We start from the raw sequence: 19,049 nt of genomic DNA, 5'->3' as shown, positions 1-19,049 counted from the left end.
CAAGCAGCCATTGAAGTAATCAAATTAAAGCTCCTAATTGAGGAAAATTGCCCAAATCAGTTATTTGCATGATAGCAGCTGGCTGGGAATTTCTCTGCAGCGGAATGAGGAGCGGAGCTGGGTGTGGGTTGGTGGCACACTGGGCTGACAGCAATGGGATGAGTTTGCAAAGATGCCCGCTGGGCACAGCAGTGCATCCCCACTCACCTTCCCTACTCTGGGTTTTAATACCCCAGCCCTGTGTGGGAGCCATCCTTGCTGCTCTAACAAAAATCAATCAAAGGGTGACAGTTTCTCCTGTTGTGTGCTGACAGGAGAAGCAAACAGGTAAAGTGCAGTTAGATGGTGATGCAGCTCCTTGTCTTGCTGTGGTACCCTGAAAGGAGCAGCTCTCTGCCCCACGGGGTTGTGGGGACAGAACTCACTCTGCACAAACCATGAGCCATCAATTAGACCTGGCTGCAAAAGCAGTGTGGTCCCTGCATGGCTGCAGCTGTGCCCTGAAACAGGAGGGCTGTGCTTGGCCATGCCTTCACCCCTCCTATGGCCGCATCCTGCAACACAGAGAGGGCTTTGGCATAACCATGGCAACTGCCAGGTAAGTAATAGATGGCACTCAGTGCCATGGGAACCAAAGAGGAGTGAGCAGGGTGCTGGGCTCTGCACCTTCCTGGTGCCCCAGTGTGAGGTGTGTGGTCCCATCTGTGTCACTGTGAGGGTGGCACTGGGTGCAGGTGAAGGTTGGGGCTGACACCAATAGGAGCCCTGAGCAGTTCATTCAGCACACAGCACAGACTTCTGAAGTCTTTGGAGTGGGTTTTTCTTCACTTAGTCGGACTCGAGAGCCAAACGACAGCTGATACGGGGAGAAACGGTCAGAGCTGTGAGCTCTGTGTGGAGGAAGAGTGGGAGGCGATGTGTGGAAATAGCTCAGGAAATTAAAGTTTGCCTGCGGTGTGGTTTGAGATGATTCAGTTGGGGGGGAAGCTGTGCTGTGCTGGGGATTCTCTCCCCATGGGCAGAGCCGGCGCCGGTGAGTTCCCTCCTTCCCTCCCCTCCCCGTTCCTCTCTTTCCCTTTGCAGCTGATTGAACGAAAGTCCGGAGTGGCTTCGGGGAGGATGGCGGGTTACCCTCAGTGCAGCCTCTCGGATCGCAGCAGAGGAGCGGTGCAGCCCGGCTGCTGCCAGCCCTGACGTTTGGATTGCCTGGCTAATCTCGTTACGGGGACGGATGAGCGGAGTGCAGGCGCGCAGGGCTGCAACAGTGCAAAAGTAGCAGAGCATCCTTATTCGTTTACCCATTAACGTCCTTTGTGATTTCCAGAAGCATTAGGAGCTCCTTTCTGGCGGAGCTGCGATTCCCTCCTGCAGTGCCGCCGGAGTGCTCCGTGTTCTGCTGCTGAGCCCGGGCTGAGGTGAGTGCATCCCTCCCAGCTTTGGGGCCAAGAGCTCCTCTTTCTCCTTTCTCTTCCCTCCGTGGAGCTGTTCCACTTTGTGCTGCCATCCCTGAGGGGCTGCTTGCTGGCACTGCCTCTCTTCTGACCCCCTTGCACACCATTCCCTTGCCAGCAGGCTGCAGTGGAGAACTCAGGCTCAGGGCATGTCCATCGGAGCCACCTGAGCCATTGGGTTTTGGGGTCCTGGGATATCCTACAGCCACCCCAAAGAGGCCATGGAGCCCGGTGGCGATGGTGCCAATGCCAGCTCCTCTGGGCTGGCCCTGCAGAGCCGCCCCAACGGCAGCACACAGTTCACTGGGGTTCAGCTCATCCAGTCCTTCAAGCCCCTCATCATCCCCTGCTATGCCCTGGTGGTCCTGATCGGCATCTTCGGCAACTACCTGCTGCTCTACGTCATCTGCAAGAGCAAGAAGATGCACAACGTCACCAATTTCTTCATTGGGAACCTGGCCTTCTCGGACATGTTGATGTGTGCCACCTGCGTGCCCTTCACCCTGGCGTACGCCTTCAATCCGCAGGGATGGATTTTTGGGAAGTTCCTGTGCTACTTTGTGTTCCTGATGCAGCCCATGACAGTCTATGTCTCTGTGTTCACACTCACGGCCATCGCAGTTGATAGGTAAGGGGACATGGGGGTGGCACGGGGTCCCCACCGTGGGCAGGATGGGGCTGATGCTGCTCGGTGGTGCAGCTCAGGGTGTTCAGTGCTGGGCACAGAGCTGGAAAAGGAAAATCCCAGGGCTTCTGCTGCATGGGTGCTACAGAAGAGCTGCTGTTTGATGGGTTCATGCTCCCAGCTGTAGCACTTCTGGTGCTGTTTGCACTACACAGTGGGCAATGCTACCATACTGGGTGTGGGCATCCAGGGGCTTTGTCACTGGGCAGCAGTGCCCCTGTTCTGAGCTCAGGCTGGATGTTGCCTTCTCTGGTGATGCCTGTGGTTTAGAAATGTGCAGATTTGCCCCCAAATAAAAGTTCCATGGACCTAAAATGGGAGGCTGTGCTGTCCCGGCAACTTTACTATGCTCAAATCAATGGTGGTGGCACTGCTGTGACTGTGCCAATGGAGCTGACGCCTGGGTCTGCAATGTTCCCATGCCACCAGCTCTATCTGAGCACAGCAGGGATGGGCTCCAGCAAAGTGCCCCTGCGCAGCCTTCTTCCTCCACCTCAGAGCAGAGAGATTTTCCTCCCGGGTTTTCATCCTTTGCTGCACCAATTTGCACCAAAATTACATTGTGTTCTGTCACCTGGATGGAGAGTGCTTGTGCTTTCTGAAATGGACACAGGCAGGACCTGATGGTAGTGGGGGGGAGGAGGAGGGAATGTATGAAAACTGTGTTTCCATAAATACATGGCTTCATCAGAGAAGCTGCACAAGCCAGGCAGAGCCCAAACCACTGATATTGGGAGAGAGAGCCCTAGAGCAAAGGGGAAAGGCAGAACCAAGGGAGGATGAGGTGGAATAGCTGAGAAAACTCTGTGGAGCTGAGCTTCTGTGCTGGTGGGTTTGAGGTATAACTTGCATGAGCTTGCCCTGTTCTTTTGCTCTTCATCAAAGCTGCTTTTTGGGGATGGAAGCAGAAATTTGAGCTCTTCCTACTACAGAGGCATCCACGGTCCTCACCGTGAATCATTGCTGAGCTTCATCTTGTGTGGTTTCATCCCAGTCCCTTTGGCTGTGGCACACCCTGGCTGGAGCTCTGCTGCGCTCCCAGCCCATGCCCAGCTCAGTGGCTGTGCCCTGACCGCAGGCAGAAGGTTCAGTTTCTCCCTCAGTGAGGCACAGCTGTCATGCAGGATAGAATGGGAAGGAGCCACATGAAATCCCAGCCTTGCCGTGATGATGATCTGAGGTGGGAAACGCTCCCTAACCCTCCATCCCCACACTTTAAGGGCTATGGGTGCTCTCTCTCATAGGTACTATGCCACTGTGCACCCCCTGAAGAAGCGCCTGTCGCTCACCAGCTGCATCTACGTGGTGGGGGCCATCTGGCTGCTGTCCTGTGCTCTGGTGGCCCCTGCTGTGGCCCACACGTACCACGTGGAGTTCCAGCAGCAGGGCTTTGCCATCTGCGAGGAGTTCTGGATGGAGCAGGAGGAGCAGCGCCTGGCCTACGCCTACAGCACGCTGATTGTCACCTACATCCTGCCTCTCTCTGCTGTCTCTCTGTCTTACCTCTGCATCTCCGTGAAGCTGCGGAACCGCGTGGTGCCCGGGCATCCCACGCAGAGCCAAGCTCAGTCTGACCGCTTGAGGAAGAGGAAGATTTTCCGCCTCATCGTGCTGGTGGTGGCTGCTTTCGGGGTGTGCTGGCTGCCCATCCACGTCTTCAACATCATCCGTGACATCGACATCGACCTCATCGACAAGCATTATTTCCTGCTCATCCAGCTGCTGTGCCACTGGTTTGCTATGAGCTCCGCCTGCTGCAACCCTTTCCTCTACGCCTGGCTGCACGACCGCTTCCGTGGGGAGCTGCGCAAGATGTTCTCCTGTGAGCCACGAATCCTCCCTGCCAGCCACTGTGCTGCTGCTGTGCTCTGAGCTTGGCTCCGGCACTGGGGTGTTGTAGTCCTGAATGAATGAAATAAGGCCCTGGGAAAGCCAGGAGGAGTTTGGTTGGGTTGTGATTAGCTGCCTGTCGTGTTAATTTAATAGTATGACTTCCATTAAATCCAGGATTGGGTGTTGAGAATGGAATTTTGCATGAGGTGGTCACACCTGGCGTGTCTCTATGCGTACCAGCAAGCTGGCAGTGTGTGCCCTGCACGCATGGAGCTGTGCTTGGGGTCATGGAATCATGGAGTCATAGGGTCATTTGAGCTGGAAGGGACCCTTAAAGGCCATCTGGTCCAACTCCTCTGCTATGAAGTGGGGTGCCCACAGCTCCATCAGATGCTCAGAGCCCCATGCTGACTGACCTTGAATGTCTCTAGGTTGCACCTCTCTGGGTTAGCTGTGCCAGCGCCTCCCCACCCTTGCTGTAAGCAGCTTTTTCCTTATACTCAGCCTAAATCTCCCTCTTTTAGCTCGAAACTGTTTCCCCTTTGTCCTGTCACAACAGACCCTGCTGAAGCGTTGGTCCCCATCTTCCTTCCAGCCCTGTTGGGTACCAAAAGGTGCTCTCAGGTGCAGCTCCTTGTCCCTACAACCCACACCGTTGGAGCTGTCCCCATTCCAGGCAGCTGTGGGCAGCAGAAGCCATGCTGACCCTTCCCTGGCTCATTTGGCCACTGGGTGCAATTTGCTGAGGGCTTGAGCCTCAATTTGCACCGCCTGTGATTGCACATTGTGTACCTAATGGAGCTGGCTATTTATAGCTGATGGGTTCTGCTCTCCAAGGCAGGGACACAGCTCCAAAACTGCTGTTTTCATACTAAATTCCAGCTGCTGGAGGGGCTGTGCTCAGCCATGGCCCAGAGGGGAGGGCAGAAGTGTGGGCACAGGTGGGGCGACCCATGTGCAGCCTGGGGGCTGAATCTGGGGGTAAAATAGGTAGTGGGGATGGATAGTATGGGGGTCAATGTGGGGCTCACAGCCCAGGTGGGTTCTGGGGGTGGAGGAGGACGAAAAGGAGGAGAAATAGGTGCTCCTGGTGGCAGGGATGGGTGAAGAAGGGGTTGGAAACATTCCTGCCATGCACCTGTGCACAAACATATTCCTGTGTGGACACGTGTACCTACACACATACCCCTATATGCACACACACAAACCTGTGCCCTTTATGAACACATCTGTATGCACACACATGCACACCTGTGCTCACACACATGTACTCACACATCTTTATATGCAAACGCACACACACTTCTATATGCACTCACACGACTCTATGTGCACACACACCTCTATGTGCACACACCTCTATGTGCACACACCTGCACTCACACACCTTTATATGCACTCACACACCTCTATATGCACTCACACACCTGCACTCACACACCTCTATATGCACACACACACACCTCTATGTGCACACACCTGCACACACACACCTCTATGTGCACACACACACACCTCTATGTGCACACACACACACCTCTATGTGCACACACCTGCACACACATACCTCTATGTGCACACACACACACCTCTATGTGCACACACCTGCACACACACCTCTATATGCACACACACACACCTCTATATGCACACACACACACCTCTATATGCACACACCTGCACACACACACCTCTATATGCACACACACACCTCTATATGCACACACCTGCACTCACACACCTCTATATGCACACATACACCTTTATATGCGCACACACCTTTATATACACACACCTGCACACCGCACTCTCAAGCCCCGCCCACAACGAGACCACACCCCCTTTCGCCAAGCCCCGCCCACACCGCATATCTCGCGAGATCGAGGGCGTGGCTCACGCCACACCGCGTCGGGAGCTTCCGGCTCTTCATCGCTCCGCACCGCCCGCCATGGCGGCGGCGGCGGCGGCCCCGCGCTGGGTGCCGACCCACGTCCAGGTGACGGTGCTTCAGGCGCGGGGGCTGCGCTCCAAAGCGGCCGACGGGCATGGCGGCAGCGATGCTTACGCCGTCATGGCGTTGGGCCGCGACAAGTTCTCCACGTCGGTGGCGGAGCGATGCCAGGGGCAGCCGTTGTGGAGGGAGGAGGCGACGTTCGAACTGCCGCCGCCGCCTCGACCCGCAGCGCTGCGCCTCACCGTGCTGCACCGAGCGCTCGTCGGCCTCGATAAGTTCCTGGGCCGCGCCGAAGTCGATCTGGCGGCGCTGAGGGAGGACGGAGGGCGGAGGCATTGCAGGTGAGGGGACGGAGAGACCGGCGGTGGCACTGCGGGCCCTGGGGGGGGGGGGGGGGGTCGTTGGGAGGAGCCTCAGCGGGTTTGCTGATGACACCGAGCTGAGTGGTGGATGGGATGCCGTTCAGAGGGACCTCAGTAGGCTTGGAGGATGAACCACAACACGGCAGAGTGCAAGGTTTGGCACTTGGGCCGGTGGGATGGCAGGCATCAATACGGACTGGAAGGAGCGGTCCTTGAGAGCAGCCCGGCAGAGAACGACCTGGGGGTCTTGATGGGTGAAAAGCTTAACATGAGCCAGCAGTGTGTGATTACAGCTCGGAAAGCAAATGGGATCCTGGGCCACAGCAGAGAGGGGGCAGCAGGGACAGGGAGGCGATCGTCCCCCTCTGCTCTGCTCCTGTGGGGCCCCATCTGCAGCACTGCGTCCAGGGCTGGAGCCCCCAGGACAAGAAGGACAGGGAGCTGCTGGAGAGGGTGCAGAGGAGCCACAGAGATGGTCAGGGGGCTGGAGCACCTCCACAATGAAGACAGGCTGAGGGAGTTGGGCTTGTTCAGCATGGAGAAAAGAAGGCTGCGGGGTGACCTCATTGCAGCCTTCAGTACCTAAAGGGAGCCTGCAAACAGGAGGGGAATCAACTCTTTGAAAGGGGAGATGAAAGCAGGACAAGGGGAAATGGTTTGATGTTGAGGAGGGAAGATTTAGGTTGGATGTCAGGGGGAAGTTCTTTGCCATGAGAGCAGTGAGGTGCTGGAACAGCTGCCCAGAGAGGCTGTGATGCCCCATCCATCCCTGGAGGTGTTCAAGGCCAGGTTGGATGGGGTTCTGGGCAGCCTGGGTTGGTGTTAAATGGGGAGGTTGGTGGCCCTGCGTGTGGTAGGAGGTTGGAGATTTGTGATCCTTGAGGTTCCTTCTAACCCTGGCCATTCTGTGAAGGCTCCCAGGGGGCTCTTGAAGGGATTTGAGTGGTTCTGGGTGCCCTTTAGGGAGGAGCTGAGGGCGCTGCTGGGAATGCCTGAGGGAATGGTGGCATCCATCCTGTAGGGCTGCATTGGGATCTGATGATGTGGGGGGCAATGGGGATCTGAGCCCCGCTGCTGTGGCACTGCTGGTGATCCGAGCGATCACCTCAGGGCTGTGCTCAGCTTTCCTCTTTAAATATTTACATGTGAGAGCCTGCAGGTCACGGTGAGAGGGATGAAGTTATCTGGAGAAGCTCTGTGTGTTGGCAGCACATTGTTCATCCAGTTCCAATCCCCTGCTATGTGCAGGGTGGCCAACCAGCAGACCAGGCTGCCCAGAGCCACATCCAGCCTGGCTTTGAATGCCTGCAGAGACATCCACAACCTCCTTGGGCAACCTGTTCCAGCGCCTCACCACCCTCTGGGTGAAAAACTTCCTCCTAATATCCAACCCAAACCTCCCCTGTCTCAGTTGAGACTTAGTTCAGGCAGGGAACGAAAGCACAGTGCTGCCAGCACACATGGATTTGTCTTAATGAATGCTTAGCGGAGCTTAATTGCGTGTAAGAGCAGATAATTCGGCGTTATATGGGCTCCTGTCACTGCTGGCTGTTAGGCTGTGAGCAGGAAGGTGTCTCCTTTAATAGGCTGTGCAGCTCTGTGTCATACTTACACCTTTGGACGTACACAGCTGTGCGGTGTCCTGAAAGCCCTGGGGTGGTTCCTGGAGCTTGGGACAGCACCAGCACTTTGTGATGTGGTTTGAGAACAAGCACTGAGTCACCTTCCTCCTGTGCTGTTCACACCGGTTTGGTCAGAGCCAGGTCTGGGTCGTGTTTGTTAACAAAGCTTGTGAAGTCCTAATTAGCACATAGCTGTCATTAGGGGCTGTGTCAGGCTGTGATGTGTTTACATGCAGAGCCTCGTGCTTACAGCCAGCCAGTTGGCATGGGCTCCTTTCTTTGTGTTGGGACCAAGGGAGAAGCATGGAAAAATGCTACTTTGGTGCTCCTGGGAAAACTGATGGTATTCCCCATCATTAACATTGATTTGCTCTTGCTTTCCTGTTTGCAGCCTGTTCCTTCCACCATCACGTAGCTGCTGTGATGGCACAGAGCATCAGGGGCTGCTGCTGAGCCCTGTGCTGTGACCTGGGTGCTGGCCAGAGCCACGGCTTGTGTTTTGGAGTGGCTGACAGCGCTGGTTGTTTGCAGCTAAAATTTGCCTATGCAATACAGGTAGCTCCTAGAAACTACACGATGCAGAGCAAAGTCTGCCCTGTACTTTGCTGGCATCAAGCATGGGCACAGAGGGCTGTCCAGGGAGGTTCCAGCTTCCCACAGCCTTCGCTCATTCACTTCTGCTTTGTTTTGTTCATCAGAGCAAATTGCTTTTTCTTATTCTCCTCCACACAAAGTACTGAAGTGTGAACTCGATGGAGTTCTGCCCTTTGCAAGGCAATGTCAGCGTTCTCCAGGCGTCCTTTCTATCAACTCAGTGGAGGGAGGACGCCTGCAGCTCTCTCAATAGACACAAAATAAACAAATACTTTGGCATGCAGCACTGATAACCTCCCTTCTCTGGCACTACTGTGCTTTGAATGTCATTGAGGGGGACGTAAGGAGCAGGAATTGAGCAAGTGCAGTGCAGGCAGGTGCTGGCTTTGCAGCTTGGTTCCCATTCTGTGCTGTGTTTCAGAAGGGAATAAGGCTCTGCCTGGAGCAGATCTCATGGTTTGACCCAGTTGCTCTCTCTCAGAGCTGAGTGGCAGTCCCAGCCGTTCTGTAACTCTTGTTTTGGATCTTGCTGTGTTGATTAGGGGTTCTTTAGCTTAAGAAGCATTACCATAGCTGCTGAAAAGGAGCTGGAATGAATGGTATGAGGGTGTGGGAGGCATGGGTAACCTTTCTGGTACAGCTCGGCAGCTCCCTTTGCACCCACTTCAAAGCCTTAAATCTGTGAATTTCAGGAAGCCTGAAGAAAGTACAGGAAAAAAAGTGGCTGAGCTGACCCACGTCAATTCCATGTGTTGTTTGTGATCCCAAACAAGAAGACAAATTTCGCTAACAACTTTCTCTTTGCAATAAGAAAGTGTTTTCCTGTGGGTTCTGGGATGGTGACGTCGTCGTAAGATTAAAGGTTTTGCTTTTTTTTCTGCACTGTAGGCTTTTTGCATTCTTACAGCACCTCCTGTTAATTTCTCAATGTGTCTGGGGGTCGCTCACATCGTTGGTCCTCAACCATGTCTTATTGAGGATAGAAATCTCCTTGTTTTCTTGCAGGTGGTACAAACTGCGCTCCAAACCAGGGAAAAAGGAAAAGGAGAGAGGGGAGATCGAAGTGGACATCCAGTTCATGAGGAGCAACTTGACTGCCAGCATGTTTGATCTGTCCATGAAGGACAAGGCCCGCTCCCCGTTTGGCAAACTCAAGGACAAGCTGAAGGGGAAGCGGAGCAGTGGGCTCTCTGACACAGCCTCAGCCATCGTGCCCAACACCACGCACTCCCCTGCCGACAGCGAAGATGAAGCATCTGAGAAGGAAAAGAAGAAATCCAAGTTCAAAACGCTGTTTTCCAAACCTGGCCTCCAGAAGACTTCCCTCTCCCAGTCCATGTCGGTGCTGCCCACACCTCAGCCCGTGGCTGCCAGGGTGAGGCTCAGACCCACGGATTTCCAGCCGCAGTGGGATGATGAGGATTCGGAGACCTCTCCGACCTCAGAAGGTGAGTGTTGCACCCTGCATGCACGGGGCTCAGAGCCATGAGAGGTACTGGAACAGGCTGCCCAGAGAGGTGGTGGATGCCCCGTCCTTGGGGGTGTTCAAGGCCAGGTTGGATGGGGCCCTGGGCAGCCTGGTTTAGCATTAAACGTGGAGGTTGGTGGCCCTGCGTTTGGCAGGGGGTTGGAGATTTGTGATCCTTGAGATCCCTTCCAACCCTGGCCATTCTGTGAGTCATAGAGGAGTTTGAGTTGGAAGGGACCTTTAAAGGCCATCTGGTCCAACTACCCTGCGATGAACAGGGGCACCACAGGGTGCTCAGAGCAGCATCCAGCCTGACCTGGAACTTCTGCAGGTACAGACATTCTCAGCTAAGCTTATCTTGGGCTGGCTTAGCAGCCGTGAGCCTAACCTGCAGTGGTGTGGTTCCATAGTGGATATCTGATGGTTGTAGGTGCTGAGAAGCTGCGTGCAGAGGGCTGGCAGCACTGAGGGACCCAGAGGAGTCACACTCATGTAGCTGTGATCAGTTAACGAGTTGTTAATAGCAAACATCAGAGAAATCTTGAATTTCCCCCTATTTATTTTTTTCCAGGAACCTTTGAAATTCCTCTAGATGAGAAGTCCTCTCCTTCTGTATTTAAACATCGTAAAGCAGCAACTTTGGACAGCAGGCAGCTGAACCAACCAGCTGCTGGCAACACCAAGAAAGAAGGGCTCTCTTTATTTAGCGGCCTTAAATCTAAAAACGATCCGGTTTCCAAGTCCAGTTTGTGTATCAATGGCAGTCATGTTTATATGGAGGAGAGCACCCTGAAGGACAGCACTCCAGCTTCTTCTCCCTCTCCTCGCAACTTCAGGAAGAAGCAGGTTTCTGCTTCAGAAGAGAATCTCTCTTTCAGGTCTGCTAAAGGACCTGAGGAGATGGAAAGAACGACTCCCAGCAATGCTTTGTCTGGGTCTGCATCCTTGGAGACCTTTAAAGCTATGTCTTTGCCATCGTACAAATTGCTGAGCAGTGAGGAATGTGCGGAAACCAACATTCCTGTGAGTGTTGAAGTTACCAAAGAGACCAAAAAAACAGACCAGAAAAAGTCTGCCTTGCTTTCGCTGGTGACGGGGAAAAAGGAAGCAGCGAAAACCAGCGATGCTGAAAGTATTCCAGACAGAACTCAGAAGGAAGAGGAAAACAAAGCCACAGAAGAGAAAAATGAACAGGAAGCCAAATGCCTTGAACCTCCAACAGAGTTAAACAGAGGAAACCTTTCGGAAGACATCCAGCCAGAAGGCTTCACAAGTAAGCAGCCTCTCAACCCTTTTGGTGAAGAACGGAAACCTGAGAAAGCAGCTGCACCAGCAAAGACCAAAGCTGTCAAACCCAGGTCAGTGACTTTTGCTCCACGTGCTGACATAAATGGTGACACTCAGTGGCTGTAGGTTTAGTTAGGGTGCTTCCTACCCCAGAGCAGCACTTGTGAGCTTGATGTGCTGCACGCAGCAGCAGCGTGCTGCTCAGGGGGAGGGGAGTTGGGGGCTTGGAGCTAGGCATTGCTCACAGGTATTTCTTTTTTTAATTTTTCAATGTGAGTAATAGATTGATGTAGGGATATTACCTGTGAGTGATGCCAAAATAGCAGTTCCCTGAGCACAAGCATCTTTTCACAGTCTGGGGTAAGTTTCTTGCTGGCTCCTTTTGCAGAAACTAACATTCTTCTGTCAGAGCTGCGTGGCTTGGAACACATCCAAGGGCTGAAATATCAGTTCTAACATCTCTGCTTCTCCCTTCTGTTATTTGCTGTGGTCTTCAAAAGAGTTAACCTTGGAGCCCTTCTGCTTCTGACATTCACAGCAGCAGCAAGTACATCTGTGGCATTTTGTACTCAAGGCTTTTTCGGAAATTCTGCTCCTTCCTGTGTGTATGTGGTATCATATCTGTGTCTGTGGTATCATATATATGTGTGTAAATACATCTGTCTTACTAATAAGGCTATGTTTTGCCTGCCTCTAACTCTCTGTTTTCAGTGCTTCTTCCTGTTTAAACATCTTGCACACGAAGTGTCCTACTAATGAAAGTGCTTGGGATGCAGAAGTTGAGGCAACCTGAGTGTGCAGATGGCAGCAGAAGCATTTTGACATCCATCAGGTGTTTGTGAGGAGCACTTAAGCATATTTAGTCTGTTAGATAAGCTCCTGGCTCTCTTGCTGTGTAATTTATCTCCATTGTCAGGCAGTGGTGCAGTCTGGTGCTGAAGCTTGTCTGTTGCTGCCTCGTGTTGCATCCACAGGTGACATGCAAGTTTTTTGTCCCTTTTGCAGACTGGGCCTGTCTTCAGAGGAGGAAACCAAAGCCACTCTTCCTACTCTTGCACCTGATTCCCTTCCTGCTTATCTGCCTGTGCCCCACATCAGTAGTGACAACAATCCTTTTGTTCCTAAACTAGGACAGAAAGTAGCAGGCTCCGAGGGCGTTACTTCTGTATCTCTTCCTTCTCCTTTCACTGCAGAGCTTTTAAGTGGCAAGAACCCCTTTAATCCCAGCTGGGGCAGGGAGTCCCCAGCCCCGGGTTCTGACCACACTGCCATCCCTTCATCCCATCACCTTGCAGCCTCTGCTCCCATAGGGCTCCCAAAGGTCTCTCACAGTGGCAATAATCCTTTTGCTTCTGAATGGGGCCGGGATCCTGGAGGCTCTGATGCACGTGCTTCCACATCTCCTCTGCCTGCACCTTCTCTCCATTCTGGTGGTCGCTTTAATGGCAATAACCCCTTTCTATCCAAGATTGGATGGGGGTTGGATGAGCCAGGTCTCACAGCTGTCTCTGCTTCTTCCCCTGTTGGCCTTCCTGGTGATGGAGACAATTCCTCAGCAGGACTTTCTGCTGATCTGAGCTACTCTGCTGTCGCTGCTTCAGGTGTGAGTGTGGCTTCAACCTGTAATGTAAATGCTGTAGCAAACCCTGCTGGCACTCTTTCTGTCAACCTTGGTGTGGCTCCAAAGAATCAGTGTGATTCTGTACAGGGGCAGGTGGACCCTTCTTTAAATACAAGCGAGTCAGTGCTCTACACAGAGAACAGTGCTGAACAGTCACCTTCCTCTGAGAGTAAGCTCAAAGAGAAGCAGGAGGCGTGGAGTGAAAAGAGGAGGGAGGAGCATTCACCCACATCAGAGCCTCAGGATGCTCCTGCATCTCCAGTGCAATCTGTGAACCCAGCCCACACGCAGCCTCCTCAGGAAGCTGCAGCAGGGAGAGCTGGCAGGGAGGGGGCTGTCGCACCACAGCCTGCACCACGGCTGTCTTTAATGCAGCAATGCCCCCCAGTTTCTCAGGCTGACGAGTTAAGTGTCGGGCCTTCAGGGGAGGGCGAAGGCTCTGCATCTGGCCTTGCTTTACAGGATGAGAAAAGCCCTGGTGCTCGTGGGTCCCTCCCCCAGAACGGCTCAGTGGCAGCCCTCGTCCCACCAGTAAAACTCAGAGCTGACAGCCTTAGCAGACGTGTGAGGAAGGAAGGGGACGAGGAGTTGTTTGATTCTCTCACGAATCTGCACTCTGCCCTTTCAGTTACCGGAGATCACGGCCTGAGGTCGGCTGCCCTTCCTGCTATTCCTGAGGCAGGCTCTGATGATGAGCTGCAGGGTGACTGTCAGGAAAACCACGGCGTTGCTGCAGGTGATCAGGATGTTTCAGAGCCTGTAGATAGAATGCCTTTGCATGAGAACCAGGAGGAGAGCTCTGATAGCTCTGCTGCAGGCAGAGTAACCCTGTGTGCAGGAGGAGGAACTGCTGTGCCTGTGCTGCCTGCAGGAGGGCACGGCCACGGGGTCAGTAAGCAGCCACCTGACTCAGGTATGACGCCTCATTCCAGTGAGCAAAGTCATGTTGAGAAACAAGAAAGGAGTGCTGGTGCTGGGGAGCGTGCAGAGAGTGACTTCTTTGAGCCTTCTGTTTCCTCTTCTTCCCTGTCGTGTTCTTCCCAGCCTCGCTCCTCCTCTCGCTCCCTCTCCTCTGACACCCCAAGTCAGAGAGCAGAGTCTCCGAAAAAGCCAACAGCAGAGGGCTTCGCAGATAAAGCAGGAAATTCTGGCAAGAAGAAGCTTCTTCAGGCATGGGTTTCACCCTCTGAAACGTACCCTAACCAAACTCAACAGAGTGGTGAAACCGTGTCTCCTAAGCACAGGTGAGAGAAACATGGGAAATACACTGAAGGTACCTCAGTGCTGAGAGCCTTGCCCTCGATGTGAGCCTTGCCTTAGATGTGAGCTTTGCCTTTTCCTTCTCTGTTAGAACCAGCACTACGAATCCTGAGCAATAAAACACCTTCTGACACTTTATGGCACAAAATCCCATCGGATAAATTGCACTGCCTGCATGAGAGCAGAAGCATTTGGTGTTTTGAAAGAACCACAGATTCATTAAGAACTCAAACACTGGTGCACAGAAGATGGGAATAACTGCTGGTATTACTGCCTTCTCCTGTGGACTGACCTTGCTTTTTCCTTTGTGACATTGTTTAGGATATATTTCCCTTGTTACTGCTTCTTTATCTCCTGAAGTCTTATGGAGTTCTTTATGCCTGAAGTCAGTAAAGACAGCAGAAAGAACTGGAGTGCACTTAGAGGAGCTGAGGCAGAGATGCTCGATCTTCCCAAAGTAGAATCTTTAATCTCTGGAGTGGGAGGGAGCGCAGAGTAGGGATTTCCCCCAGTTTCTCACTGCATTTGTTTTCACTCTGAAGATGTAATGCCAGTATCAACGTCCTGCTTGAATGACACGAGCCTTTTGTGATGTTACAGACTTCATCCTGTGAAGCCAATGAACACCACAGCAAATAAGTCCCAAAGCAAAGACCTGAATGTCATCAGCGCTATGAATGAGAAGCTGCTGGAGATGAACGTAAAGGTAAGGTGGAGAGAAGCACTTCAAACTCAGCTCCCACACATTGCTTAGGCTTGTGTCTCCTGTTTTGTATCCCTGTGCTTGTGCTCACACCATGGGGAATGTGCTGCTTCCTTTTGCCCTTAGAGGTGGGGGCATTCTTGATTGTTTTCTTGCATCTCATCAGTAACAGCATCAGAGCCTCCTGTTTGCTCAGGGGTTTCTGAGTGGAGGGAATGGAAGGCTGCTGCCTGACTGCCCAGAGGTGAGCAGGACGTTCAGAGCTGCAGCTCTGAGTGATGCTGCTGTGCTGGTCCTGCTTGTGAGCTGCATAACTTGGATCAGCAGGAAGGACTGGACAAATTGGTCACTGTCGATACGCAAACGTGATTAGTCTGCAAAGCTTCTTTTTGCCCTGAAGTAGGTTTGTGGATCTTAAAGATGGGGAAAAGGTATCCTGGGGTGGCTGCTGCCTTGTGATCTGTTGATTTTATATCCTCTGCTTCCTAAAAGCGTCGCTGTGCAGCTTGTATAACCATTCAGATTTAATGAGTGGGTTATTCTTCTGATAATCTTGGTCTCAAGTGACCTCTAAAGCTAATCCTGCAGTGCCTCCTTCCGGGACAAGTGGAAAAGAAGAAAGTTTAATTTAAATGGTAGAAACCTGTCATGTTGAAATATCTGTGGAGTTTAAGGCAGAGTTTTCCAAGTGTGTTTGTGGTGATAATCTGAAGGAGAGCAAAATGCCTGAGGCCTGTGGGAGGGTTTGTGCTGTTTCACCTGAATTTGACCTCCCAGGTCTTCAGCGTATTTCAGGTCTGTGCAGTCATAAGGTTTCAATGAGCAGCATCCACTGAGGTTGGATGTAGCTCTACAAAGGTGGGAAGCAGCAATACTTCTGAAGAGCAGCTTTGTGTTGGCAGATGGACGTGCAAGGCAGTTCCTTGCTGCCTGAACTCCAAACCACCTCTTGGACAGCATTCAGTTCTTACCTGCAGTGTGAGATGACCCTGCCTTTCTTTTGCAGAAATACAATCCTTCGGATCCTGCCTATGCTTATGCTCAGCTCACACATGATGAGCTGATCCAGCTGGTCCTGAAACAGAGGGACACAATCACCAAGAAGGATCTCCAGGTGCGTGAGCTTGAAGACTACATCGACAACTTGCTTGTCAGAGTCATGGAAGAAACCCCAAACATTCTTCGTGTTTCAACTTCTGGAAACAGAAAAGCTGGGAAGATGTAGGAGATCTCTGGACGTCAAACAAAGGGCTGAGATCCTGCCAGCAGAGTTTGATTAATAAGGAGACGACATGAAATAGGTGACACCGCTGTGCTGCCTGCAGACAATGAGCTCTTCTGTTTCTGAGCAGCCATCAGTTGGAGTAGTGCTTACGTACATGGAGCTCCAGAAGTAGAATCATTTCCCATATTTATTTTTAGGTCTTTTTCCATGATTGGGGAAGATTTGTTCAGGCATTTAACCCAAAGTCTGATTGCCACAGGAAGGATGAAGGGTTTGTTGTTGTTTTGTGTGTTTCCCTTGCCAGCAAAGCGCTGCTGATCCTTCGATGAAGATTTTTTCTCTGCTGTTTTTGAGCTGCTTTGATAGATCAGTTACTCATCTGTCTGCACCTGAAGTTGTAGTGCAATATAAAATCTCATACAGTAGAGCTCGAGGATTTGATTTTTCCTTTTATCTTTTGACACTGGAGGAATCCAAAGAATGAATGCTTCAAGAACAGAGCCGTGTGGGCTGCATTTTAAAAGCAATTTAATGCCCTGGAACGGGGTGCGAGTTTAAACCTCAGTTTGGAAAGGAGGAAACAAAGCAAAATGAATGAGACAACACAAACAAAGCAGTTCTCCAAGAGGAAGGCTTACAGGGTTTTAAACACAGATGCTGTGGGATGTTTGTCTTCCATGGGAATAAGGAGTAGCACTGGGTTTGGGCTGACGGTACGTTGTGGTGGAAGCTGTTCTCCTCTGGATTTAAACTCCTGATTCGAAGGCTGTTTGAACAGGGAAGGCAAAGGTGGAAACTCCTGGATTCTGCTCAGTACTCCTGGGTTGGGGTGGATTTCTGTGTGCACACGCATGGCCTGTGGCTCCTGTGTGAAAGTTCTGTGATGGTTTTGGTGTCAGACCATTGCAGTTTATTGCATGTAAGTGCCTTGAATTTTGGAGCTTCCCCTGGAGCAGCCTTCAAGGGTGATCAGGCTTAAAACTCATCTCTTTTTTTTTTTTGTATCCAGCGTACAAAAGGAACCAAATTCCACTCTTCCCCTTGGGATGGGAGCAGTCAGAATATCAGCACTCAGATCCTGCTGTGTTCTTTGTGACCTGAGCTCAGAAAGGAACGAAAATTTCGTGCTGCTGGCTCTGCAAGACAATCAAATATTCCTTAATTTGTGGCATCTTTGCAGCTCAGTAGAGACAAATGCTTCTCAGCATTGCCTCAGGCAGAGAACAGCAGCACAGGGCTGTGAAGCAGCCACTGCAGCAGGCTTTCTCCACTGAAAATTAAACATGCCCCTGTTTTTTGTGGTCATCTCTTGTCCAAGGTCAACAAACTGAATTTCTTTGCAGCTCTTAAGTTCACCAGCGTTTGTGAATGCCTTGAAAGAAAGCTGAAATACCAAAGGAGTGTGCAGCAGAGGAACACAGTGAGCACTCCTACCTTCTGTGGTTGAAGTAATCTATTAATTAGGTCACTTCTGACGTAGCCTGAAAGGAGTTTCTAACACAGTTTTCCTACAGCAAAGCACTTTATTGAGGGATTGATTATTAACCTCTTAGCAATAATCTTACTAGTTTCATAAAACACTGAAAATTACTGGAGTCTTCTCAAGTAAATACTGTATTTTTGTAGTGAAAAGTAGCTAATATATTATCCTAGAGATGTTTGTTGATTGGAAAACTCAAAGCGTGCTGTTAATCACATTTTCTTTCTGTAATTGGGCGGATGGCTGAAATCAAAGCTCTCCTGGCAGCTCTCCTGCATCAGAAGCTCAAATCAAGGAAACCCTTTTGCTTTAAGCATCTTTAAGAGTCTTTGAAGGCTCGAGGTGGTGCTTTTCTGTACCCTCTTCTGTGAAAGATGGCTCTGAGATGCAGAAGTTCTGAGCAGTACCTTCAGCTCCTGCAGGGCTTTGGGTGGCTCCGCTCGGCATTGCTGGGAATGGATGCTGCTCCTCCTGCCTGGAAATGGCAGCGGGGTGGAGAAGTGCTTTGCTTCCTCCCTGTGGATCTCTGGAAAGAAATGGTTCCCAATACCTCATGGATAAACTTCTACCTTCCTGATTTTTCTGGTTTAGAGAGACAGAAAAACCAGTAGTGCCTTCAAACAATGTTAACAGTTCCAAATCACAGATGCTGCTGTTGGTAGTCATCACTGGACGCAGGCTGAGGAAGGCCTGATGTGCTTTTATGGTTCTCACTTCAGCAGTGAGGGCACTGCTGTGGTTCCTGCTGCACTCTGTGATGCTGTGCGCAGTGCTCCTGCAGTCTGGATTCCACAAAGCTTTTACAGTGGGTTTTGTGCATTCCTTTTGGCAGCAATGGGCATCTCGAGGTTCTGCACGCAAACAAAACACTGATTAATGAGTCTCCTTAGAGACAAAGCCTTAAAACTTGTACTGTCCTTTGCCAGTTACCTCTTTGCCCATTGAGGTGTATGGCCTTTGCGTGGTGGGTTATCTCCTGTGGTGACAGGTGCTGCTGCAGGCAGCGCTCCTGGATGAGCCACACTTCCATTCCGCAGCTGTGGAAACGTGGCACAAACCTCAGACCTCCATCTTTGGTTAGCAACACTATTTAAAGCTTTTCTTTGGTGTAAGGGGTGCTTACCTTGATTTTAAGGGACCTAAGAATCGAGTGCATTTTCTTGTTTGATTACTGAAGGACCTATATGTATTTTTCCGTTTATGGGGTCTGCTTTTATTTGCAGGTACTGTTTGTTTTTAACCCCCCTTTGGTTTTGTGGAACACTACAATAAAATTACTTTAATTCCAATGTTCTCATCGCTGTGTTTTTTCCTGTGTCAGAGGGAAAGGCAGCGGATGTCTGAGCGCAGCTCCACGGGCCCTTCCTCAACCTGTTTGTGATGGTCAGAGTCACCTGATTTCTGGATAACATCTCCTAATTGAGGTGTGGGATGCTGGGTATGTTCTGTCTCCTGGCAGCTGTGGGGCAGAGGGGACTTTGAAGCACGCTGTGCCTATTGAGAA

The 19,049-nt window shown here is 51.5% G+C and overlaps 2 protein-coding genes across 2 annotated transcripts; both read left to right on the top strand.

Annotated features, from left to right (window-relative positions):
* The first annotated feature begins 20 nt into the window (after positions 1-20).
* On the top strand, positions 21-4,143 carry LOC128089998 (prolactin-releasing peptide receptor-like). The gene is made up of 2 exons (XM_052701905.1): positions 21-2,079; positions 3,381-4,143. The coding sequence occupies exons 1-2, from the start codon at positions 1,673-1,675 to the stop codon at positions 4,006-4,008; spliced, it is 1,035 nt and encodes a 344-aa protein (XP_052557865.1). The 5' UTR covers positions 21-1,672; the 3' UTR covers positions 4,009-4,143.
* Positions 4,144-5,867: 1,724 nt separating this feature from the next.
* Positions 5,868-18,834, top strand: RAB11FIP1 (RAB11 family interacting protein 1). The gene is made up of 6 exons (XM_052701900.1): positions 5,868-6,264; positions 9,507-9,949; positions 10,541-11,327; positions 12,262-14,121; positions 14,738-14,843; positions 15,847-18,834. Exons 1-6 carry the CDS (start codon positions 5,918-5,920, stop codon positions 16,063-16,065), a joined length of 3,762 nt encoding a protein of 1,253 aa, XP_052557860.1. The 5' UTR covers positions 5,868-5,917; the 3' UTR covers positions 16,066-18,834.
* Positions 18,835-19,049: the final 215 nt, after the last annotated feature.

This window comes from Tympanuchus pallidicinctus, unplaced genomic scaffold (genome assembly GCF_026119805.1).
Source record: "Tympanuchus pallidicinctus isolate F22 unplaced genomic scaffold, pur_lepc_1.0 scaffold41, whole genome shotgun sequence".
Lineage (NCBI taxonomy): Eukaryota > Metazoa > Chordata > Aves > Galliformes > Phasianidae > Tympanuchus > Tympanuchus pallidicinctus.
Note: the sequence above shows the minus strand (reverse complement) of the source record. Positions and strands in the feature narration are given on the sequence as shown.